The following is a 25,361-nucleotide window of genomic DNA, read 5'->3' as shown; positions in this document are numbered from 1 at the left end:
TATATGCTTGTTTTACCATACAAAGTCTTGTGTAGCCAGACAACTATTCCACATCTCCGAATGCTATCTGGAACTATACACCTAATGCTATCTACACCAATCTACATAATATATCTACATATACATAATGCTAACTACACCGAATGCTATCTGGAACTACACCTCCCAAAATCCTGTTCTGTTGCTGACTGTATGTTGGAATTGCACCTATAATCCTATACCATACAGCTCATTTGGAGGTCCTCAAATAAATGTACCCAACACTGACTACACACCACTAACCACATACAGTATATTACTCTGTAGCAGTCTAATCTATGGTCTGTATTAGGGAAACAGTGACACCCAGTGGGAAATAAAGTTTCACACGCCCATGGAAAGTTTCATGGTGCTTAGCCAGCATCATTGCAGTCAATTAAGTTCTTGTTCTTGTGTAAGATAAGAGAAAAAATAAAAGAAATAACAAAGTCTTTTCACCTTTCTTCCTGTTCTTTGATCTATTTTCTACACTGCCATCCTCCTGATAGCGTTGTTTTTATTGGTACAGACTGCAGTAAACAGTCCTAATCAGTTTGCCGGTATGCTGGCAAACTTTTGTGTGATCACTGGTCACACAAAAGTTGTGTCAAAAATGATTGTGCAGTTTGTTTATAAATTAGAGTTACAGAACTGCAGAAAAAGTATATACTGTATAATGTAGGGACCTTTTTGTCATCTTCTGTGCTCCAGCTATTCTCCAGGGCAAGTTATACCTCATCGCTTTGTAGGTCTGATCTTCTAGTTTCCTATGAAATTAATAAATACACAATCCCACCAGGTTCTGTGTCTGATCTCATTTTGTTATTACCCGATTTAACTCAGCTAAGATATCCATAACAGTTCCATCAGTTTAGTTGTGTAGACTAGACTGTAGAGGATGGTTTGGAGGTCAGAAAATTAAGCACTTAAACTCATATGCCATGTATGTACTGTACAAGAATAAAGCAGTTACGTTATTATTAGCGAAAAACAAGATGAGACAACTACTTTGATCAAAAATATAACTTTTAATTCAATGTATATACATTCATTTACATGTATCAAATAGCTTGCATTAGCTGCATTATACAGTATATGGATTAGAAAGAGATGATATATTTTTTTTTTGCAATTAATCATTCAATTATCAGATATCATGAGACAATTTACTCAGATCTGCAAACAGACAATTCAAAAATACAATATTATTTGTACATCTTATAGGACTAGTGTATACTTTTTTTTTTTTTTTTTTTGCGGCTTACGCCTTTTATTGATTTTTTGAAGGGACAGACAGTAGGCTGACAGGAAACGGGAGAGAGATGGGGGGATGACATGCAGTAAAGGCCGTGTCGGGTCCGGGAGTCGAACCCGCGGCACACTGCGACTGGATTACCAGTCCGGTGCCCAGACCGTTACGCTACGGCCTGGGCCGACTAGTGTATACTTCACATAGATTGTCCATCTGGTCTCTTCTTAGAGTCATTATCATATAGTAATTAATAACCTATAACCCATCAATTCAAGAGGGGCAACAGTGCATTGAGGTAGTTTTTATATTTGGACACTTGCTTTGGCAATGTAGCGTATGTTTTCTCGTGCCAATAAAGCTCCTTTGAATTGAAAAGTAGGACTATACACAGCACTGTTTCCCAAACAAATAGGCTACTTTTTGTGTTTCCTACATTATACAATATATATATTTCAAAATAAAATAAAAATCAACGTTTTTCATAATTAAAACAAATCAAAGATTCTTCAGAAATCAGAAATCCCACATGTTCAAAATAAACTTTTAAGAAGTAGCCTATGAATATAACAGATAAGCAGATGTGAGCTTGTAATTAGGACCACAATAGAGACAAATCACAATTACATGGCCTTTTGTGTCATCATCTGTTTAATATGTGTAATTGTAGCTGCTGTATAGCCTACTGCAGCTTGGTAATAAAGATTGGCTATTTATGTCCCCTTTGTCCCATGAAAACATCAACATTCGCTTTTGGGTCTTCACTCTTGAGCTATAAAGTTTGGAACCGCTGAAAGAGGCTGTAACAGGTGACAGACAGACTGGTCCTTTGTGGCATCAGCTGTGAGCAGCTGTGATGATAAGATGTTCATAACCAAGCAGCGGGTTATCCTTAATGTATTTGTTAATGTACCAGCAAGAAACATGGGCCTTGAGGTTTTCTTCAACAAGAAAGTCCATTGCAGCCTATAAAGGAAATTACAGAATATAAATTAAATATATAGGCCTATATATATTTAAATCAACATTACTGAGGAATTGTATTCTTGATTTATTTCATGAATCACAAGTTTCGCTCCCTATTTCGTATCAGTGTACTCTACTGTATATTGCATCTGTTTTGTAAAGGCCGTTTCACACACATACACCTCAGATAAGCACTGGCCAGCCAACCTTTGACAGCAGCGCAGCAACGCCTTTCCCCCTGAATGACTCGGGCACGTTGGTTGACATTAGATCCACCTCTTTCTCGGCCGTGAAGTTGTAACGCAGAACAGCACATTCACTGCTCCCTGCTGTGCAAGTAAGAGAAGACACAACCAGAACAATGCATTCCCTGTGTATTAAGACATCAAATCGCCCATATAAATTAATAGGAGTCAGGACTCAGGAGTGGACGCCGGCCTAGAGTTACACATTCACCCAATGATATGATAGGTTCAGCTGAGCTGTGCAATGGCTCTTCTTACCCGCCTCGCTGCCCAGGCTAACGGTAAAGCGTTTGTTCTCTCGGTCATGTTCCACTCTTACGCAGCTGTTGTGGTAGGGGTTGGATTTACCACATGTAGACGAATAAGAAGAACCGAACAGACGTGTGCTGTTCAGTGCAGTGAAACGGGAAAACAGTTTAAAAGCCATTGAAATGAGCTCCGCCGTGTGGAAAGCCGAGTGCGAGGTATGAATCTCTTCACCGTGACAGTCAGACCAATGAGACCATGTACTCGTACAGTAGCCTACTGTGTTCGTAACCACCTGCAGGTGAGTAATTGTATTACACTTACTTTTCTTATCAAAATGATTTTGTTCAGCTGTCCAAACTCCAAAGGTACAAAAGAAAAATGGTACAAACGTTGTATAACTGATTATTTTAACCTACTTGGATATTAATCCATCACTAACCAAAATACATAAACTAGGTGTCATACTAGAAGGATCTCCTTTCATGTAAGCAGTGTTGGGGAAGTTACTTTGAAAGCGTAGCTTGTAAAGCTACAAGTAGCTCACCATGGCAGTAGCTTGATCAAGCTACATAGCTACCCCTGGAGAGATGTAGCTTGTAAAGCTACAGCTACATGGAAAAAGTAGCTCAAAGTAGCTCAGCTACTTTTTATTTTTCAGCGTTAAATTGAGAATGTACATGCGGGAGACCCCTCCTCCCCTCTGGGAGACCCCTCCCACCCTGCTCCCCTCTGGGAGACCCCTCCACCCTGCTCCCCTCTGGGAGACCCCTCCTCCCCCTGCTCCCCTCTGGGAGACCCCCCCACCCTGCTCCCCTCTGGGAGACCCCTCCTCCCCCTGCTCCCCTCTGGGAGACCCCTCCTCCCCCTGCTCCCCTCTGGGAGACCCCTCCTCCCCTCTGGGAGACCCCTCCTCCCCCTGCTCCCCTCTGGGAGACCCCTCCTCCCCTCTGGGAGACCCCTGCTCCCCTCTGGGAGACCCCTCCCACCCTGTGATACCAGGGCCAATCAGAGGCCAATTAGAGGCAGCTGTACATGCGGAAGACCCCTCCTCCCCTCTGGGAGACCCCTCCCACCCTGCTCCCCTCTGGGAGACCCCTCCTCCCCCTGCTCCCCTCTGGGAGACCCCTCCCACCCTGCTCCCCTCTGGGAGACCCCTCCCACCCTGTGATACCAGGGCCAATCAGAGGCCAATTAGAGGCAGCTGTACATGCGGAAGACCCCTCCTCCCCTCTGGGAGACCCCTCCCACCCTGCTCCCCTCTGGGAGACCCCTCCTCCCCCTGCTCCCCTCTGGGAGACCCCTCCCACCCTGCTCCCCTCTGGGAGAACCCTCCCACCCTGCTCCCCTCTGGGAGACCCCTCCCACCCTGCTCCCCTCTGGGAGACCCCCCCACCCTGCTCCCCTCTGGGAGACCCCTCCCACCCTGCTCCCCTCTGGGAGACCCCTCCTCCCCCTGCTCCCCTCTGGGAGACCCCTCCTCACCCTGCTCCCCTCTGGGAGACCCCCCCACCCTGCTTCCCTCTGGGAGACCCCTCCTCACCCTGCTCCCCTCTGGGAGACCCCCCCACCCTGCTCCCCTCTGGGAGACCCCTCCTCCCCCTGCTCCCCTCTGGGAGACCCCCCCACCCTGCTCCCCTCTGGGAGACCCCTCCTCCCCCTGCTCCCCTCTGGGAGACCCCTCCTCCCCTCTGGGAGACCCCTGCTCCCCTCTGGGAGACCCCTCCTCACCCTGCTCCCCTCTGGGAGACCCCTCCTCCCCTCTGGGAGACCCCTGCTCCCCTCTGGGAGACCCCTCCTCACCCTGCTCCCCTCTGGGAGACCCCTCCTCCCCTCTGGGAGACCCCTGCTCCCCTCTGGGAGACCCCTCCCACCCTGTGATACCAGGGCCAATCAGAGGCCAATTAGAGGCAGCTGTTGGCTTGTCAAGTGCGGATATGCCTTCAAAGCAATCAGAAAAAGGAACAGTCCTTGATTTTTCAAAGGGGGTTCTAGTACAAGAATTAACACAGCAACCAATGGTCAAAATTAATATATTTCTTTCATGTTATTGCCCAAAATTGTAGCTTGTAACTTGAGTAGCTAAGCTACAAAAATGACCCAAAAAGTAGCTGAGCTACTTGACGAGGTACACAAATATGAATGTAGCTAAAATACCACAAGCTACAGCAAAATGTAGCTCAGCTACGTAGCTCAGCTACATGTAGCTTTATACTCCCCAACACTGCATGTAAGTTAGCTAGCCTAGTTTTATTTCCCATATTATCTCATTCTATTCTCTAGGCCTAAGTTGACCAGTTATTAGTTAATAGGCCCAGATAATTCTCACTGAATTAATTTATTGAATATACTTTACAAACCATCATAATCGTCAAATCATCACCAGTCATAATCAAAGCAGGACATTAAATTGAAGCACACACGCACAAACTTAAAATCATTACAGTTTCTGTGAATGCATGGACAAAGGAAAGACACAATAGTTTTGTTTTACTTTTTAAATCTCTTCATTCTTTCAATATTGACTTTCTAACCTACCAAACCCTTAATTTTCACTTCCAAATTGCGAGCATGCTGAGCAGCAGCACCCCCACCCCACTGAATTGCATTGCACGTGCAGCTATCTTTAATTTCTACTTTGCAAGCCTTTCTTTCATTTCATGCTAATTATCACTTTCTAACTTTCATCCATTTATTCCAAATACTTTTAAAAAACATTTGATGTCAACAGACCCAGCAAATCTCATTACAAGATATGTATTCATTACAAAACTATTTAGCTCATGGCAGGACTACATTTCCTCAGCATCAGCATTCTTCACTCCTGCAGCCATCACAGCAAAGAATAAACTGGGGAAAAAAGATCTGGTATAGATGGCCATCTTGGGGAGGGAAGGGGCAATTACCACCTCTTCTTTCTTATTGCTTAAAGTCTTCACGATCTCAGTGGCCGCCTCATGTGGGGTAATGCCAAGGGAGTTCTGGCTATACAAATCTGGAAAATGAAAAAAGCACAAATTGGAGAGGAGGATAACATTTAGGAAAATATGTAGGGATGTTTGCGCTAACCTATAAGGTTTACTATAGGGCTGTAAACAGGTGCGAGAGGCCAAGCATGAAAATCCATAAACAAAAAGTTTATCACTGAGGCCCTACACACAGGTCTACAGAATGCACATGCAATTTAATGTGAAACTCCTCAACTCACGTAGCTTAGTTTATTCACCATTCTATATCATTTCACTACATATGTGCAGTTAAGTACACAATACAGATCATTATGTTATGTCTGGATTTAGCTGACTTCACTCACATGACCAGAAGGATGTTTTGCTGGGTGCTGTCTCTGCGGTTGCTGAGGAGCTAATGAAGGTGTGGTTTACGGTGCTGACAGAGATGCTGTACTCTTGGACTTCTGCCCTCAGAGAATCAAAGAAAGCCTGCACTGCATGCTTGGAAGCAGCATCTGGAACACAGAATACACTGCAATGTCAATGTTTCCTACCAAGAAAATCTGATTCCTCATTCATGTGTTCAGAATATTGCTGCTTGCCACCATAAAATATCTTGACCTACATGTAGTGCGAAAAGGCACAGCCAGCTTTCCTTGGATACTATTGACCAGGAGCAAATGACCCGTTCTCCTGGTGATCATGGAGGGTAGAACACCTGAAACATAATATAATATAATATAATATAAAGCACATTGTATTTTGACAACTAAGAAACAACAACAAAAATGTGATAAAAACAACAACAACCCTGCAGCTATCTATCATATCTCTCTCATTTCCATTAGTTTTTCAATGTATTCCTTAATTGGTTTACCTTTGGCCAATGTGATGGGTCCAAAGTAGTTGTTGTCCATTATTAACTTCTCCATCTCCAGAGTCACACTCTGGGCAGGTGCCTTGACCTTTAGACTGCTGTTGATGATGAGGATGTCCACGCAGCCATAACACTCCAGGACCTCTTCAATTACCTCAGGCATGCTGTCCATGTCACCAAAATCTACCAGCACCAGCTTTGGGGGGAAAGTCTGTTGACAAGGGAAGAAAATATGGTTGGAGATGCATTTAGCGTGTGATTAATTAGACCTGATTGATGTTCAGTTCACCCTACCCTAACATTAAAACATACAATTATATCTACAGTACTCTATCTACTCTCTATAAAGGACTAGTCTACTTGGTGATTAATGTAATTGGTTTACTGTACGATACTTACTAAAGTAGGGTCTGAAGCGCTTGTCAAATCGCTATCAAGTTCTTCAAGTTTCTCCCATTGTTTCCCACACAGGATCAGCCTAGCCCCATCCTTGTGAAACACACTGGCACATTCTTCGAAGATGAATTAATGGGGGATTTGAACAAAAAGACAGTGAGGATACAAAAATGATTACAGGAGATTAAAGCAATCAATGAGATTTCTATATCAAATGCTGAAGCGGGGAATTCAAATAATCATTTAAAACAGAACCTACCTTTTCCAAGTCCAGATGTGGCATCAGTTATTACCACCACCTTGTTGCGCACACATGTTTTCAACAACAGACTGGAAACCAGACTGTACAGGTAGCAAAGCCCAGCTGTGACCAGAATCACACATGGTACCAAATATAGAACAGTGATGTTCCACTGTTGGTCCATCTCTGGGAAGATATAATCCTAAAAAACAACACAGTGAGTGTAAGTGTCTATGATTTAACCAGGTCAGCGTAATCTTAAATAAAAAATACTAATTAAAAGTACTAGTTTTTTTAGTGTTATTCACTGCAAACCATTTTGTAACATTTTTAATCTCAGCAGTCGGTTGAAGTATGTTGAAGGTATGTACAGTATGTGTACCTCTTGTACCTTTTACAACCATTTATTTTAAAATCTAGTTTATGCTTATGATTCTGAAATGAAAACAGAAAAGACAGTTTTTTGGAATGTTCTTTCTCAATTATAGAAAAATAAAAACAACATAGTTCAATCTACTACACAATCTAAGACACAAGTCTTGTATATGAAATATTTGGTCACTGAATAAGCTTGCAAATGAAGATGTAGATAATAGGCTGTTTTAGACAGACACTCAATGAATTGCAGGGAGCTGGATTGGGCCTAAAAAGCAAAGGCATCAACCTTTTCAAAAATATACTGTATGAAAAGAGTGTCTTTACCTATATTTTGCTTTAAAATGGAGTCTTTGGCAATGTTTTATCCAGAAGAAGACTTGTGCATAGTATGTATGCATGCTCAGCAGCCATATGCCTGCTTGAGTTATTTTATAATGTTAAGAATGACCTTAATTTTATGACCTTATTATGAGATAATTATGGGAATGTCATTGTTTGTTTTAATTGGAGCTCCTTTCATGTGTTCATTTTAACTGGAGTAAATGTTTTACTCTGACCAGAGGGAGGTGTCACAAATGAGTCTTGGCTAGAAACCTAAAATGGAGTCATGTTTTGTAACCTGACACAATGTCTTTTTGCATTGTCCCTGACAAATAGGGTATGTACATATACTAGCCTACTACATTTTGACAAAATAACTAATTTACTTTATAACAGAATTAAGGCACTAAGAAACCTAAACTGTTGCTATGACTTTGTGAATGGACTATTTAACTCAGTTACTCTCAGATTGTAATATTAATATTTTGGTCAAAACATTTTGGTCATTAACTTTCTGGGCATTAAAAATGGGGCATTGAAAAATCTGGGCATTAGAAAAAGGTGAGGCACATGGTTTTTTCAACACGACATGCAGTTGACATGTTGTGGTGGACAGAAGAGAACACCACTTTTATAAACACTTTTAAGAGTCAAACTTTTCTTTCCTGGCTAACATTAATTTATCAAAGTGTCGAGTGTTAGCCAGGTTCTCTATTTTTGGCCAACTGTGGGTTGGAAGAAAAGCCTTGGGCAACTGTTTGCTGTGCCGAGGACAGTGTGCTTGTCCAGGCAGAGACTAAATATAAACTGACCTAGAAATAGATACTGTATCTCTCACAAAAACCCAATGTCATGTCATAACATCGGCATTATTCAGGAGTCAAGATGTATCAATGTCTTACATGGAATCAATCACTGACCTATAATAATCCCAAACTTGCTGCACAGTATCTCCGCTGTAAAACATCAGTGCTCAACTGACCAGCAGTCAGCAGAGTAAAATAAACATTTGGTGTCTGATCTAAACAATGAAGAATGAATAGCAACAACCACTTACTGCTTGGAATTGCTATTGCAGGCCTCTGGGTGTGTTTCTGGATAAGTCCTCTCATGAGGAGCTGTGTAGCTCCAAACCCCTGCTTATTCAATGAGGGTCCCTGGTAGCCAGCATTCCCTCTCCAGCAATACTGGGGGATTTGAGCTCTTTTAATAGCAACACAGCTGAGTCAGTTATTTTCCTACACATGTTGTCAGTGTGGTATGTTTAGAATGACAGGGCAATGGGTGTGGGATGGGGGTGTGGGGTGGGGGTCAATGTGGTATGTTTAGAATGACAGGTCAAGGGGGGGGGGGGGCTCTTAAGTGGTCTATGTGCTTCATCTAGGCTATATTTAGGTTATACTCCCCCCCCCCCCCCCCACACACACACACACACACACAGACGGACGGATAGGACGTGCAGAATATTGCATGTACACATGCACAACACACATAGGCTACGTAATAAATGTCAGGGCAAGAAATACCACTATTGTAAGACCTGTAAGCCCTTAAAAGCATTTGGCAGCACCACTGTACTGACCGGACCAGAGGACCCCCAACATATTGAAGACTCATACCGAAGAGTGGGAACCTGAGAATTCTAGGCACCTCAGTGTTAAATTGGCTATGAATGAATGAATGAATTCATGCATGCATGCATTGATAAATTGTCTGAAATAAATGTGTATATATTGTATAAGTGTATACTGGTAGCCTATATATTTTTGAACATGCTTGAATACATTTTGGCCTATAGGTCTGATCATGATTCATATTTCATACCATGTATTTATGTTCAAATCGTGTAGGCCTACTTTTATTTCATACCATTTTCCAAAGAATACTTTTATTCTTATCTTCTCACATTTTGGAAAGGGAATAAAGGCTATTGCAGGTGCCACCCATGTGCCACCATAGAGTTATAATATATAAGGGTGACAGTAGCTACCGGTATACTCTTCCTGTATATGCTTATTTATTGTTGATTCTCTTGAATTAAACTGAGATTTTATTGGAGGAAGTTGTATGAGCTCACAGATAAATGGTGGGCCAAACATTGCTGATCTGTAACTATATTCGGCTAGCCTAGGCCAGAGCGATCCTCATACACTACTGTTGAACTTGAACAAGTATGTTTAATCTATCTGCGCAAGGGGCGGTGCTATGTGTATGTGTGTGTGTGTGTGTGTGTGTGTGTGTGTGTGTGTGTGTGTGTGTGTGTGTGTGTGTGTGTGTGTGTGTGTGTGTGTGTGTGTGTGTGTGTGTGTGTGTGCGCAATACAACTGTGGCGAAAAACTGCTCGGAAATCGCACTGACATTAAGCCGGACTGGGTTTATTATTGCGATAAAAGCCAGGCGTGCATTGGATGTGTAAATTAAAGTAGCTGTCAATATGTCTGATTTCGAAGAATTTGAGAAACAGCTCAGTGAGAATCGACAAGGTGAGCTAATCTGTGTTTGCAGACTAGCGATTACGTCGCTGACATTCTGTATGCATGAATATCATCTGTCAATGCATGCTTCACTGACTGTGCAATGCATACTAATGTCCTCGAACTTCACATGCATGTCGTGTATTTATTTGGCATTCGTGTGTCTCCCTCCCAGATGGTTATAGACGTTGACACAACATTAGCTTGTAACATTGCTAAAACCTAAATAATGCAATTCTGGACGTACCGACAGGGGAACAGGGTTTGGTATAGTAGTACCAATGTAACAGGATAGGTGGGCCGAGGAAGAGTGGGCACCTCGATGTTAAATTGGCTATTCCCCCCCCAACAAAATGTAAATAATAATAATATTTGGAAAATGTTTTCATGTAAAGTAAACTAGACCTACTTAGAACGTGCTCAAACATTCGACAATTAATGTATAATATTTCTACAGTTGCTACAAAACCTGTATATCCATCCAGTCATTTTGGTGATGTTGAAAGATACAACTTGGTCTGATAAATAATAATGTACTGTGTATGTTCAGTTTTTGTTCACTTCATGTAAAATTACATTACTTTAGCCCATTTTCCAAATATTAAATGTTTTAACATTTTGGACAAAATAGCCAATTTTACATCAAGGTGCCCATCGTGTCCCTATAGTGTGCACCTATCTTATCCTGTATCCCTACCAATAGCAAAGCCATACTGTAGATCCAGTGACCATTAAGCATCTATCTGCAACCTGGAACTTTTGTTTTAAATGGATAAAACGTTATTTTAATCAATGGTAGAGTAATGATAATAACATCTACAGACTAGTAGTTGGAGCTGGTCTCTTCCATTGAGAAAGGTAGACCCGGCCTGGGCCTGCCTAGCGGTCCAGGCACCTTGGCTGGTAATCCAGCATGTCAGTGTGTTGCGGGTTCGAGTCCCGATGAACTTTGCTGTGTGTCTTCCCCCCCCCCCCCCATCTCTCTCCCCGTTTCTTACTGTGTATCTAACAATAAAGGCAAAAAAGCCCCAAAAATCTAAGAAATTAAGACCCTTGTGTCGGGTAGGACACCTACTGGTTAACATCTAGTACTGCCCCAATATCTCCTGGTGATAATTTCTCTCATATGGGAGACTGGTTTTAATTCCAGGTAGGACATGAAAGTTATAGATTATAGTTTTAAACAGACAGGTTGAGGACCGTTGTCGCTATAAAGCGACGTGTTTATGCACCTTTGCTCTTCTCCTTGTCGAACTGCACAGAGAGAGAGAAAGAGATGCACAAAAAGAGGAGCCGCAGTGGATCCCAGCGAAGTGAGAAGCACCGTAGCTGGAGCAAAGATCGGGGAAGTCACAGCCGAGAGAAGCGCACTCGCAGCAGGGACCGGAAGAGCCGTGACCGAAGGAGCGCCTCGCGAAGGAGCACGTCGCAAAGGAGCGTCTCTCGAAGGAGCACCTCACGGGATCACAAAAAACACAGGTGGGTGGGTGTGCAGTACACCAGCCCACTAGAAGAAATGTATCGAGCCCTGTAATGTATTGTCCACTTTGGACCTGTGTTTATACTCTACATTTAGCTACTCTCCAAGGAGAACACGGAAGAAAAGGACCTGCAAATATTGGGACGTGCCACCCCCTGGCTTTGAACACATCACACCAATGCAATATAAAGCTATGCAAGGTATTTGTTAACAGCTTTTCTAATAGTACAGAGGTACAGTTATGCTTATGCAATAACACAAAAAAGATCTGGTAGCATGGTGACTCTTTTGGCAAGGCACTCATAAAGATGTCTCTAATGGAGGTTGAAATGCATGCTCATTTTCACCTCACCTTCAGTACATGTTGCTGTCGCCAATGCATTAGTAATCTCACACAGCCTCCCATCTTCACTGTATGATCATAGCACAGATTATGTCGCTTGACTGTCCTGCCCTCCTTAGTTGACATTTGTATGAACTCGAAGGCTCAAATGTATGTTCATTGCTTATGATGCATCTGAGTCATGGGGAGATTTTTCAACTTTGTTTTTCTCTCAGCCGCTGGACAGATACCAACAATAGCTCTGCTGGCAACATCCACTGCGAGTGGAGTTGCCGTGACACCAACCCAAGTGCCCATAGTTGGCAGTCAGATGACAAGACAAGCCAGACGCCTTTATGTTGGCAATATTCCATTTGGGGTAACTGAGGTAACTGAGCTTCTTAATTATTCTACTCACATTTGTCCTACTCTGGTACCTGATATTTATTTTTTATATTAGGCACCCACTGACGAGTTCAAGTGATGTTCTTAACTCTTTTTCATAGGAGTCCATGGCAGAATTCTTTAATGCCCAGATGCGACTTGCAGGGTTGTCACAAGCCCCTAGCAACCCTGTGCTTGCTGTGCAAATTAATCAGGATAAGAACTTTGCATTTTTAGAGGTGAGAGAGGATTTCTGTCATTTCTACAATTCCTTCGGTTACTAGATCTCCATTGTAAACAAAGTTGTCTTTGTGGACTAGCATTAGATACTTCCTGGTTTGTCTCTAATGTATCTTTTCCATGTATAGTTTCGATCAGTAGATGAGACTACACAGGCCATGGCCTTCGATGGAATTATTTTCCAAGGTCAGTCACTGAAGATCAGACGACCTCATGACTACCGACCTTTACCTGGTATTTCAGAGCAACCTGCCTTCCACGTACCAGGTTTGTGGGTGTCTGTTTTCTTTCTAGGCTACTAATTATATACATGAACATATTGTCGCTATCTGGTGCAAACTTTGTCCAAAACCATTCCATTTCAAGAAATGGTAAAACGAACCTGTGTTCCAATGGATGCAATGTAGTTTAGTTAGTCATAAGCTTTTAAAATGTTTCATTGGTTGAATATTTATAAAACACACAGGAACCACTTTTAACCCTGCGTCCCTATCTGGGAATATGCATTATAGGTGAAAATGTTCAATTCAATTATTTATTTTTGTTCATGGCGTGATGCCACACACTGTGACCTTTTTGCACTACTTTTGCAACAAAGTATAACATGGAACATTCATTTATGGGGGGAAAAAAAGTCAAAAGTAAAATATGGGGGTACAGGGTTTCTGCCTTACTGTGATGATGTTATGTATCCAGTTATGTCCGGCCGAAACCTTTTTTTCCTTTCATAAATCAATGCTATTGAACACCCTTTACGTCTGTGTATTGGTTAAAAAACACAAACCAAAACAGTGCTTCTGACAAAGCCAGCTAACTCCATTGGACCGTCTGCTAAAGCATCCAACTCCACCCCCTCTCCCCTCTGACTATTATATAAAGTCACAATTCCAACTTTGATGAGGGACTAGGGAGTATTGCTTTGTTTTAAAATTATACATTTTTCAGGAAATGTAGAAAACCTTAATATATTTTTCATTTCCTGAAAATGTTACTTTGAAATTTGGAGTTAGCTGGTTTCTGCCCGACAGCAGAGATATGGATGACATCATAAAATCTGAGATTTGGTGGTGGATTGGGATCTTATTTCTTTCTTGTTGCTTTTGTCTATTTAGGTGTCGTCTCCACAGTAGTCCCAGATTCCCCTCATAAACTGTTCATAGGAGGACTGCCCAACTATCTTAATGATGATCAGGTATTAACCTAAAATGCTATATCAGGCTGACAGATAAAGCAACTGCAATCACGTTCTCTCATTCTTCTCTCATTTGTTTGTTTTTAAATATCACAGTTGCACATGCACAGATTATTTATTTTATTATTTCATTGTGGGATGAACACATCTCCCACACAAAAGGAAGAAGATTGCAAAAATATGCCCTATTAGATCTAAGAACAGAATTATAAGAGTAGCCGGAAAAGTTGATGAATATACATATTGCACCATGTCCAAAAGTAGATATTATCTAGGTTGTTCTAATGCAGTGAGTGCAGTACATACAGTATTTGATGGTGTCATCTACTCTGGAATTCTGGCCATGGCACTGATGGCAGTGTAAGCAAGGGCAAAGCTTCTGGGAAAAGAGGAAGAAAGCTGAAATTAGCACTACTGGCGAAAACACTAGCAGTGTTTAAAGCTTTACATAAATTTTTATTTTAAAAGGGCTATTTGATTAGACTTTAATTTAATGATGCAACGGCAACATGCAATTTCAGATTAGAAGCATGTTTATTTATATCTGAGTTTGTCTCTGTCATCATAATAAGTGGCTATTGGACACTTGATAGCTAATATTATTCCACCTTAGCTCTAGAAAATATCTCCAACCTTTATCAATTTAATAACTACACACAGCTTTATGTAAGGCTTTCTGTGACTTGGCTACCTATAAGCCATTTGTTTATCACATACTGCTTATTCATTACTCATGTTAACCATACCTCTAGAAAAAGGTAAGCAAAGTCCAATTCATAATAGGCCTGTTAAGTCTCATGCCTTTGTTTCTGCATGGTATGCAGACCTGGATGCTGTTCCCCAATAATAAGTGTCTGTATTATATATACATATATACTGTATATAGAGTAAAACAAATTATGTTTATAAGTAGATCTGTGGAATTCAACTTATTTATATAAATAAATGCTCCCTTAGACCAAACCATAGCACTCAATAGATCCATCTTGGCACATAAGAGGGGAGATGGTGTAAATTTTCAATCTTGTGCAGTGAATTCGATTCTAATTTTCGATTCTAATTCATCCTAATTAGCTGTGACAGAGTAAAGTGTACCCTTGTGTTTATTATTTATTTTATTTTATTTTATTTATTTATTATTGCAGTCGCTGCCACTGCTTTGATACTCACAGCTCTTTCATTTTTGTTCCCCCACTTTGTCCCCAGCTAGGGGCCTGTAAGATCGTTAAGTCTGCGCTCATAATTTGTTCAGTAGTACTGATCTACTGCTGCCATGCCAACATGTAACACAAGGCAAGTAAGACATTCTGATCCTCACTCGGATACACTGCTAGCCAGCAGGCTCCCTTACTGGCTACTTTCTTTCTCCCATCATTCTTTTGGAGCGCGTTTAGGGCCCACGAGTTGGGGTAAAGGATTGCTTCTTAGTATTGGCTGGGTGGGGGTGGGGGAGGGTGGTTGAATTCGGCAGGTAAGACTACACATAATGCTGTCTGGATACCTATCTGATGCCTTTCTGCCTGCAATTAGCAAAATATAATCAGGCTAAAGTTTTTGAATAAGAGCAATTCAACTTCATCTTGTGTCTTTTGCCTTCCACCATTTAGAGTATAGCTTATGTAGTCAAAATACAGGCAATTTGGAATACATCATATTGCTCTTTTGATTTAAACAAATGACCACTCAAGACTAACTTAAAAGTTAATATTGTGTCTTTCTGGTCCTATAAAATCAAAGTCTCCTGTAGCAAATTATTTATACTTAAACACTTACAGGACCATACCACCTTCAATACATGTCACTGTCAATTCATGGCTTCGGGCATACTGTATATTGCTTTATTATTATTTTTAATTTCCTCTACATAGTCTTTAAAACATTATTGAACTTACCTGAATAAATGTATCAATATGGCTGAACATCATTGTGCAGTTAACAAGTGATGGACATGGGAATTTCATTCATAAATCAATCCTTTCACAAGGGACTTGGCTAGGCTTTTCAAATCAATCCATGCTTTTAAATGTATTAAACACAATGATAACATAACTTTGACAATAAATAAAGAAACAATAAAGTTTGCTGTACTAATTCACTCAGTCAAGCAAGTTTCAACTCTCTCTCTTTGCACTTTCATACCACACTGAAATGAGTTTAATCCAGCGGCTTCCTCGAAAATCAAACAAACCACGGTATGCGTTGGAATATAAACAATATGTTCTACAAGTGACCTAAGCAAATTCTTGTTTAATCATGTCATTTATGCTTTTCTTGTCCATACCCCATGGTATGATTTATCTCATGTGAATCAATCAAATTGAGGTTTATTTTATTCAGGTGGGGTACACGGCAAAATCATGTTGTTCATTTAACTCTGAGAGTGAGTGTTCATGTAACTCATCAGAGTTAATAAACACTCAGGATTTTGCTGTGTAAGCTTTGTGAGGCTGATGTATGGTGTTTCTCATGTCCATGCTGGTTTTCATTTCTTGTGCAGGTAAAGGAGCTCTTGACATCATTTGGGCCCCTCAAAGCTTTCAATCTAGTCAAGGACAGTGCCACATCACTGTCAAAAGGTTACGCATTTTGTGAATATGTAGACATCAGTGCAACCGATCAGGTAAGAAGCTGCTATTACCGTTTCTATCAAGAGAAGTGCAGTGCTGCATGTACTGGTTTTTAGAGGCTTCTTGGTTTTGTTGTGTTGTGTTTTGTCAGGCAGTAGCAGGGCTCAACGGAATGCAGCTGGGTGACAAAAAACTCATCGTCCAAAGGGCTAGTGTTGGAGCTAAAAATGCCAATCCAGTGAGTAGGATTTATTTAAACTATAATCTATTGAGTCTGTTATGGAGACTTGTCCTACCTTATTTTTCAAGGTAATAGTAAAACTTGCAACCTCGTGACCAAAGAAAAAACATTGTTATTGTATGTTACTGCAAACCACAGATACTGTACATTGAATGTTGACGTTTCTGAAGCAAACCTATTCAATGTTTCTAGACTGACCATGTTAACTCAATCATAGATTGTGCAATTTCAAAATAGATTATAATAACTGATTCCCACCTAGTCTCGTGTGGACAGACTGTTGCCTCCCACATACAGTCTGGAGCACATAAGCTCTGATCATGACACGAGCAAGCGATAAAGCGGAAGTAAAGTCAGTTTCGTCTTTACAGTCGTTTATCCTAATGGCCTATAAATCGAAATCATCTAAGCATATAATATAGCTTGCTGCTTAGCAGAAATTGATATAGTATATATATTTTTGAATGTAAAGATATTTTGAAATATATATTTGTGAGCGGAAATGCAAGCTTCCTAACTCTGATTTCAGGAGGTGTAGTTCTGTGTTCTTTTCTGTGTAGTTCTCTATATCTGGCTACGCAAGACTAATTCTCCACCTATCAGTATGCAACTTGAACAGTGCTGCTGACTGTCATCAGGATAGCCATCACACTGCTTGGCGCCAACACTCGGTCAGCTAACACCTCACAATTGTCAATGTATGGTTTGCAGAAATTTACAATTCCCTTCTAATTATTTGTTCGGCCCAAAAAATTGTGTTTGTTGTCATTTGTCACAACTCGAGTTGGCTTTGTACGAGGCTTAAAAGGTCTTTAAATAAATACTTTTTGAAATGTCTATGAGGAAAATGAATGGGGAATCATTTCCTGGGCGGGACCGTAAAGCTCTATAGTACTGACTCATTTGACTCATTCTATAGTATTGACTCATTTGACTTTCTACAACCAGACTTCCATCATTGAGACTCCAGTGACACTGCAGGTTCCTGGTTTACAAAGGCTCCAGAACTCTGGCATTCCCACAGAGGTGCTGTGTCTTCTCAACATGGTGATGTCTGAGGAGCTGGTGGATGATGAGGATTATGAGGAGATCCTGGAAGACATCCGCGAGGAGTGCTGCAAGTACGGGAGTGTGCGCTCCATTGAGATCCCTCGGCCTGTTGATGGCGTGGAGGTCCCTGGCTGTGGAAAGGTGAAGCCTGTGTTTGCATAATAATACACATTAAGACCGGAGGCAGATTGTGAAAATGCTATCTAAATCAGTTCAGTCAGACAACTCAAGGAGGATGTAATATATATATTTATTGATATAGGATAGTCAATGCAATATATTTATTATGGTTTGGCGATGTATTGGATCTGCTTTTTAGGTACTCAGGTCAAGCGCATCAGTCCCGACCATAGGGACTCTGAATCCCCCGTACCTAAACAGTAGATCCAAAACGACAGGTGGTAGCTGGGGTGGAGGTGGGTGAGCACTTTGTATACAGCAGCGCACAGTATACAAAAAGCAGCAGCAAGCAAGCAAGCAGGAGGATGAATGCAAAACCTTCAGTTAAAGTAGCCGGTATAAGAGATTGGGTGAGCGTGTGATTGGCTGAGTGAATCATGTGGATGAGAGCGCCGGCGCGCTGACTGAGGTTCCCTGACTGAACTTGCTCTGCGCATGTCTACGACAGGCGCAAATGCTCATTTCAGTCAGACAACTCAAGGAGGATGTAATATATATATTTATTGATATAGGATAGTCAATGCAATATATTTATTATGGTTTGGCGATGTATTGGATCTGCTTTTTAGGTACTCAGGTCAAGCGCATCAGTCCCGACCATAGGGACTCTGAATCCCCCAACAGCGCGAAACATCCGAAACCCCCAAAAAGCAGATCATCACCAACCCTAAGCTATACATGTGTACAACAGAGCACCTGTTGTTTCCTGAAACAGGAAGACCATACCGATATCCATTCCACGCAGAGACATGGGTCATAGATCAGGCATAGGTCATGCTAGCATTATGTGATGACTAGTCAATGTGTTCAACAGTACAGCGCCTGTTCAACAGTACAGCGCCTGTTCTAGCATTATGTGATGACTAGGTCGATGTGTTCAACAGTACAGCGCCTGTTGATCCCTGAAATCCAGGAGTCCTAAACGGTGTCCTGGTTCACTGCGCAAATAACCCAACCCGACCAGGATCACCGAAAGGGACATTCTATCGTTATCATTAATATCTGAAATCAGTACCCAGTAGTCTACCACCTGGAGCTGCAAATTTTAGCGTGCAACATGATCGCATGCATGATCATGATGCGGCAACGCTGCAAGTTCTGCCACAGTAATATGCAAAATACAGTTTTAAGAATTAATTGTACTTCTGTAGTAAGTAAGAAAAAAATCTGTAGCAAATAACACACTATTCGCGACTAGTTAGTATTTTAGCCTGTAAAATATCTTTCAAGACTAGTCTAACATAGCTTTCGTAAGCAGCAGAGACCACCGGCCTAAGAAACAGAAAGATCATGCAGAAAAACTGTTTTAAGAGTATTAATAAGATCCTGCAGCATAAGGAGCAAAATAATGAATACATGTAGCAGCAGCAACGTAACCAACATAATTCAGAGCTCATTAGTTCTGAGCCTGAAAAAAGCATTCAAGTTTAGCAGAGCATAGCTTTCATCAGCTGCAGAAGACCACCAGCCCAAGCTTGTAGAGTGTAGCATTTGGAACTTTTGGTGCTGCTGTGCCGATCCTAAAGAGTGTGACGTGTAGCGATTAGGAGGCAGCCCACAGCCTTGACGCAGAAGAAGCAGCTTTTGCAGGACCGGCCATGGCTTCCCGGAATCCATCATGAATAGGGGCTCATGACATTGCGGATGGACAGCATGGCAGAAAATGAGGCATGGAAGAGAGAGGACAAGACTAGTGTTAGTTGCTGTCACAAATGAAATGAGTTGTTTGAGTGATTTTATGGTGGGCATCCAAGCAAAGTCAGAAGTGGAAATATCATGCATAGGATTCACCACATAGAAGGTATTAAACAAATAATCACTGAAAATCTGGAGTAAAGCTGAACGCCAGTTATAATGCCTTTGAGATTTAAAACAATTAACTAAAAGCACTACTATGATAGGATACACAGAAAGCAACTTGGAAAGATGAATAGGACCCTGCAACATACTGTAACCTCATGAGCTTGCAGCTGCAATTAAGAGAAGGCAGGAATAATTTACCATGGTTTGATTTAAGGTTACCAGGCAGCTTCGAAACCATCAGCATGGCCTCTGAGCTAGAACATGAAATTAAACAGGACAAGCATCTCTACGTTGACGAACCTGGAATTAGACAGCTCTTAGAATGAAATAATCCATAACACAGATCCAAGTTATACCACTGAGTAACGTGTCGATAGATGGAACAGAGGAGCGTCCTTATTGATGGGTGATGCAGATCCCTTCATTATGACTGATCCGTTTCCCATCCCAGGTTTTTATCCGACCAAAGCATGCTACCGCTGCTTATAAGGTAGCTCAAATAACACGGAAGACTTGCATCTGCCGGCAAGTATTAAATTCAGCCATTTATCTGCAACCCATCTCCCTTCATACTCTTCCCCCAAGACCGTAGAAGGAGCTGCGCCCATGTCAACATATCAAGGATACAGATGTTTCAACCGAAACACTACTTAGGTGGCTGAGCGACTGCATGTGAATATAGAATTAATAGAACAAAAGCAGCCTAGGTGAAGATGCGGATTGATTAACTGATGACCTGCCTCATGGTTTCAGTAGCAGCAGAACCACGTATACCACCAATGTGAGCCTATCCGATAATGGCTGCAGCTGCGATGAAGACTGTATGCGGCAACCCACAGGGAGGACCTTCCCAGCATCCAAGGTTCATCTCATCAGTATAAAGGCTGTCGCTCAGGAAATGGAGACAGAAGCAGCATGAGAACAGCTATGAATCGCTTTAAAAAGACATGGATATAGCTAAAGTTGACGTTAAGGCAAATTAGCTTCAGTCACAGTGTAGTATCATCTAAGCCGTAACACTGATAGAATTCAAATCAATCATTTAGCAGCAGTGTTAGCAGCGTGGTAACGCCATACCTCTTTTCCTGGCTGAGCATAGGAAACACGACGCCTCTGTTCCTGGGCTAAGCATAGCAGAAATGTTAGCAATGAGCCAATTCCTGTCTTTAAAGACAGACTGTGCGTTTTATTTAATGTTAAACACTTCCCTGGAGCACCATAAGTACTTACCTGTAAAACAGACCCATAGAGTAAGACGGAGTTACGAAACTCAGTTCACTTCATGGGGCCAGTTCAATGGCGCGGCTCTTCTTCTACAAATGGGTAGAAGGACAGAAGTAGGCAGAAATGCCTGACCCAGGCAACAGCCCAGCTTTAGTATTCTTAAATCCATTATTTTAGATTGTTTGTAGTAATCGTATGACAAACACATTACAGAGACTTTAGTCGTCCTGAATAATACTTTTAAAACATGTCATGTTGCACACATGCCTAAATAGCTTCTTATTTGCACTGCCGTCGTTGAAAACAATGTATTTGAAACTCCACTTGTCCGCCTTTCAGGCTGCATGAACAGTGCTCGGTTTCTGCCCGCTCATCGTAACTCTTCTATTAGATGGCTCTGCTGTAACCCTTGCCGCCTATTTCTCCAAGAGTAGGCATAGGCATCGAGTCGGGGTGCTTGAGGCCTGAAGCACCCACTGACACAATGGGCGCGTTCGGAAATAGCGCACTGTGCAATGCAAACAAATGGACGAGTGCGCTCCCGCACTGGGGCCAGTGGGGCGGGGGGGCACCCACTATCACTATCAATTCGCATCCTAAATACCTCATAATAGGCCTACTAAAAAAAAAATTGAGATTCCTGAATGTGCAAGCATCCACCTTATAGCCAGGTAAATCATTTATTTGAACAGCAGGATCAATTAGTTTATAGGTAGTTAGCATGAATCAATGGCATGATATTGATTCCTCCAGCCAAAAAATAAAAATAATAATATCCAGCATGGCTCTGCCCAACACTAGGTGCATGATACGGTACAATTCACACTGAAATATTCCTTGGGACCCAAGTGCCATGTGGGCCTATGCAACCAAGAGCAACCTCAATGCTCTCTCAGTTGCTCTGGTCAACTCCATTTACTTCTAACTGATGCTGCATTGGACGTTTCATTCTGATCAGAGAACTTGTGTTGCCATATTGGAAGAGACAAGCAGCTGGGTCAACGAAAACAAGCCACAAAACTATCTTGAATCATTATGAAAACAATCCAACGACGTCAAATAAGTTTATCATCATATAAAATTGAGGGTGCCTTGAATGAACCGCGGGTTTAAACAACAACAGACCCGGCAAGTGACTTAAATAAAACAAGCCCAAGACGCTTTTAATGTGCAGACGTGGCAACATACCTGACAGACGCGATGCGGACATACTCCGAGTAAACTAGTAATAGTGGCGACATTAGTGTTGACTCACTTGGCAACAATGGAATGCGGAAGTGCTCGTTCTATCTCAAGGGATAGTTCCAGCCAAGGAACAATGTTGGAACTATACAAAGCGTGTTGCCACTCTCCTACTCTACACTGTGGACAAATGCATGCTTTTAATCCCGTTGCCTTGAATCTATATTACGTCCACATATTGACTAGTAGCAGCCAAGACAAGAATGCGCACCAAGCGTGACCAGTCATAAAACGGATTATAAACTTTGGCCTGGATTTACATGTGAAGAACGGCGGAAAGCAGAGCAGACGGCAAGTAAGCTGCTTCCTTGACTAGTGCTGTGAGCAGGACAGGACCCGACGTGAAATTCATTGGCTAACAAAAAAAAGCGATCTCGGTGTGATCGAGGCACAACGATACAAATGGCAACAGAGGAGGACATTTAAGCAGCAGCTTCAACTTAATCTAGGTTATTTCCGTCGGTGAACAAAAGCAGTGCACGTTCTTCCAACCAATTAAACTCACTGACTTACCAGAATTGTATGAAAGCAACGTTTAGTGCATAGCCTAATCGCCCAGACGCCACAGCAATGGCGAGACTGGTGACATTAGCAGCAGTCGTAGAATTGAGCACTTTGTATACAGCAGCGCACAGTATACAAAAAGCAGCAGCAAGCAAGCAAGCAGGAGGATGAATGCAAAACCTTCAGTTAAAGTAGCCGGTATAAGAGATTGGGTGAGCGTGTGATTGGCTGAGTGAATCATGTGGATGAGAGCGCCGGCGCGCTGACTGAGGTTCCCTGACTGAACTTGCTCTGCGCATGTCTACGACAGGCGCAAATGCTCATTAGTTCTCAAACTTTTTCTTAATTAAAAATGTGTGTGTGTGTGTGTGTGTGTGTGTGTGTGTGTGTGTGTGTGTGTGTGCGTGTGCGCGTGCGCGTGTGTGTGTAAATCGTGCACCTTTTCTTGCATCTCAATAATGGATAATACAAAATAGGTGTAGGTACAGTAGCCTACTACTGTACTGCTTTTTATTTTCATACTTCACTTCCCCTCCTCCTCCTCCTATTTTTTTCCAGATCTTTGTGGAGTACGTGTCCGCTGCAGAATGTCAGAAAGCCATGCAGGCCCTCACTGGCCGCAAGTTTGCTAACAGAGTGGTGGTCACCAAATACTATGATCCTGATATGTACCATAGACATGAGTTCTGAGTGGACAGACTGGTCTCATGGCTGGGCACATCTTGGAAGGTTGTGTCCACTACCTTTTTGTTCCCACAAAGTGAACCGTGAACCGTTCCCTATTAACTAGAGCTGGAAAATACTTGTTTGAAGAAGACATACACATGTTTTACCTGCTGTACTCTTAAGAGTGTGTACTATATTATGTGTACTATATTCTGTATTACCAGTAGTCTTTCCTCCAGTCACACGTTCAAATTATTCCTTAACCTTAAAAACAATGATTAAGTCAAACAAGTTGTACTGCTTACTGTATAGGATAGCAAATGTCTAGTTGTTTTGTGGATACAAATTAACCCCAAAACATTTCATTAGAAGACATCCAATGTACTTCTTGCAAAGTTGTAAATAGAAAGTTATGTCTGAAGATTAATAATATTATTACGATCATGTACTCTTATTGAAAATTACCTTCAATTGGCATATAAACTCCTTAAAGGGATAGTTCAGATTTTTTTTTACTTAAGCTGTATGAAATACTTGCCATTAATATAGTGGTTGCAACTGTATTAATTGATTGCCAGAGTCCCGTGGTGGGAGTTCTGCTCAGGTTTTGGTGAAATATGAAGTAGTTCCGGTCATTTTGTGGGGGGCACTGGGGCCACGCAGTAAAGGGAAATGAATCCACAAAACTAACGTTATTTGTATTGTTGACCTATTTCTAAAATATTAGTGCAACTTTCGTTCTTTTTTTACCCCTCTATCACACGGAACCATGTTTTTTGTGTCCATATCACTACGCCCAAAAAATAGTTCCATGTGATAGAGGGGTCAAAGTTGAACGAAAGTCGCGCTAATATTTTAGAAAAAGGTCAACAATACAAATTACGTTCGTTTTGTGGATTAATTTACTTTTACTGCGTGGCCCCAGTGCCCCCACAAAATGACCGGAACTACTTAATATTGACCAAAACCAGAGCAGAACTCCCACCATGGGACTTGGGCAATAAATTATTACAGTTGCAACCACTATATTAATGGCAAGTATTTCATACAACTTAAGTTCAAAAAATCTGAACTATCCCTTTAAGGTGTTGAGCTTCCACCATGTAAAGGTAAAGAAGGGCAGGAAGTGTTGAAGGTGACAAGACATGACACTGGAACTACCAGCAATAGATAAGATATTTAATTACAAAATTTATACTGTAGTTTTCAGAAACAGAAATCTGTCCTCGCATCATAATGGAAGAGGTTAAATGTGATATGCACATTGAAAAAATTGCACCTTTAGTTCTGTAGATATTAAGCTTTTCTTTTTTTCTTTTCTTTTTCTTTTTACATTTATTTTAAGCTTTCTAAACAGTACGGGCATGACCATAAATATATCCAAAACAATTGATGTACACATGCATTTGGATAGCCTGTTACGAAGTTTGCAGTCACAACAAATAATTTGCTTTAAATGTAACAAGTGCAACATATCAAATTAATTATATTAATCAATTACAGTATTTTATACATTTTGGATGGCTAAATATTTAAAACATTTTTACCTGTACAATCCCTGCCACTGCCATGCCTTGAATAAATGCTTGCCTCCAAATGTCATTCTATGTATTTATTTTTTCAGACACAATTGCTGTCACTGTAAATGTAGGAAAAAGGGAAATATGGGACATTTTCCAAATTCGAAATTAAATAAATGTCTTGGAAAACCTGATCCTGAACAGAAAAGGAGGATGGGGCCATTGTATTATTGTATCAACTCGATACAATATAAGTAGGCTACATTGATAGTATCAATATACAATACAATGTAGGACAAAGAAAACAAACATGTTGATGCATGCATGTAAATACTACATTGTTATAGCATAGGCTACTTGGTAGTAGACAGTAGAAGTTTAAGG

The 25,361-nt window shown here is 41.4% G+C and overlaps 3 protein-coding genes across 3 annotated transcripts; 1 reads left to right on the top strand and 2 right to left on the bottom strand.

Moving 5' to 3' along the window:
- Nucleotides 1–1,119: 1,119 nt before the first annotated feature.
- On the bottom strand, nt 1,120–3,017 carry LOC310869367 (protein NATD1-like). The gene is made up of 3 exons (XM_083780070.1): nt 2,737–3,017; nt 2,441–2,562; nt 1,120–2,233 (listed from the first exon to the last, which is right to left on the bottom strand). Exons 1-3 carry the CDS (start codon nt 2,903–2,905, stop codon nt 2,105–2,107), a joined length of 420 nt encoding a protein of 139 aa, XP_083636196.1. The 5' UTR covers nt 2,906–3,017; the 3' UTR covers nt 1,120–2,104.
- Nucleotides 3,018–5,207: 2,190 nt separating this feature from the next.
- On the bottom strand, nt 5,208–9,073 carry dhrs7ca (dehydrogenase/reductase (SDR family) member 7Ca). The gene is made up of 7 exons (XM_083780067.1): nt 8,946–9,073; nt 7,208–7,391; nt 6,952–7,064; nt 6,553–6,763; nt 6,301–6,393; nt 6,038–6,190; nt 5,208–5,719 (listed from the first exon to the last, which is right to left on the bottom strand). Exons 2-7 carry the CDS (start codon nt 7,371–7,373, stop codon nt 5,517–5,519), a joined length of 939 nt encoding a protein of 312 aa, XP_083636193.1. The 5' UTR covers nt 7,374–7,391; nt 8,946–9,073; the 3' UTR covers nt 5,208–5,516.
- Nucleotides 9,074–10,180: 1,107 nt separating this feature from the next.
- LOC310869366 (splicing factor U2AF 65 kDa subunit-like) lies at nt 10,181–25,013 on the top strand. Its single transcript, XM_083780069.1, is given in 14 exon segments — nt 10,181–10,371; nt 11,625–11,841; nt 11,939–12,042; nt 12,401–12,552; nt 12,671–12,787; nt 12,917–13,055; nt 13,901–13,980; nt 15,187–15,208; nt 15,211–15,252; nt 15,255–15,277; nt 16,478–16,600; nt 16,699–16,785; nt 17,737–17,979; nt 23,350–25,013. Coding segments are annotated over 14 exon segments (1,530 nt in total). The 5' UTR covers nt 10,181–10,322; the 3' UTR covers nt 23,482–25,013.
- Nucleotides 25,014–25,361: the final 348 nt, after the last annotated feature.

This window comes from Protomyctophum parallelum (genome assembly GCF_964188405.1).
Source record: "Protomyctophum parallelum genome assembly, chromosome: 13".
NCBI lineage: Eukaryota > Metazoa > Chordata > Actinopteri > Myctophiformes > Myctophidae > Protomyctophum > Protomyctophum parallelum.
The sequence above is the reverse complement of the archived record's forward strand: the minus strand, read 5'-3'. Positions and strand labels throughout refer to the sequence as shown.

Bases quoted from the DNA above. Each gene is read 5' to 3' on its own strand.
- dhrs7ca (XM_083780067.1), bottom strand. From the start codon at position 7,373: ATGGACCAACAGTGGAACATCACTGTTCTATATTTGGTACCATGTGTG. The intron at 6,394-6,552 runs GTAAACCAATTA...ATTATGTTTCAG, and splicing joins ACCCATCACATTGGCCAAAG to GTGTTCTACCCTCCATGATC. The intron at 6,191-6,300 runs GTAGGTCAAGAT...TCTGTGTTCCAG, and splicing joins TGTGCCTTTTCGCACTACAT to ATGCTGCTTCCAAGCATGCA.
- LOC310869367 (XM_083780070.1), bottom strand. From the start codon at position 2,905: ATGGCTTTTAAACTGTTTTCCCGTTTCACTGCACTGAACAGCACACGT. The intron at 2,563-2,736 runs GTAAGAAGAGCC...TTACTTGCACAG, and splicing joins TAGCCTGGGCAGCGAGGCGG to CAGGGAGCAGTGAATGTGCT. The intron at 2,234-2,440 runs GTTGGCTGGCCA...TTTCCTTTATAG, and splicing joins TTGCTGCGCTGCTGTCAAAG to GCTGCAATGGACTTTCTTGT.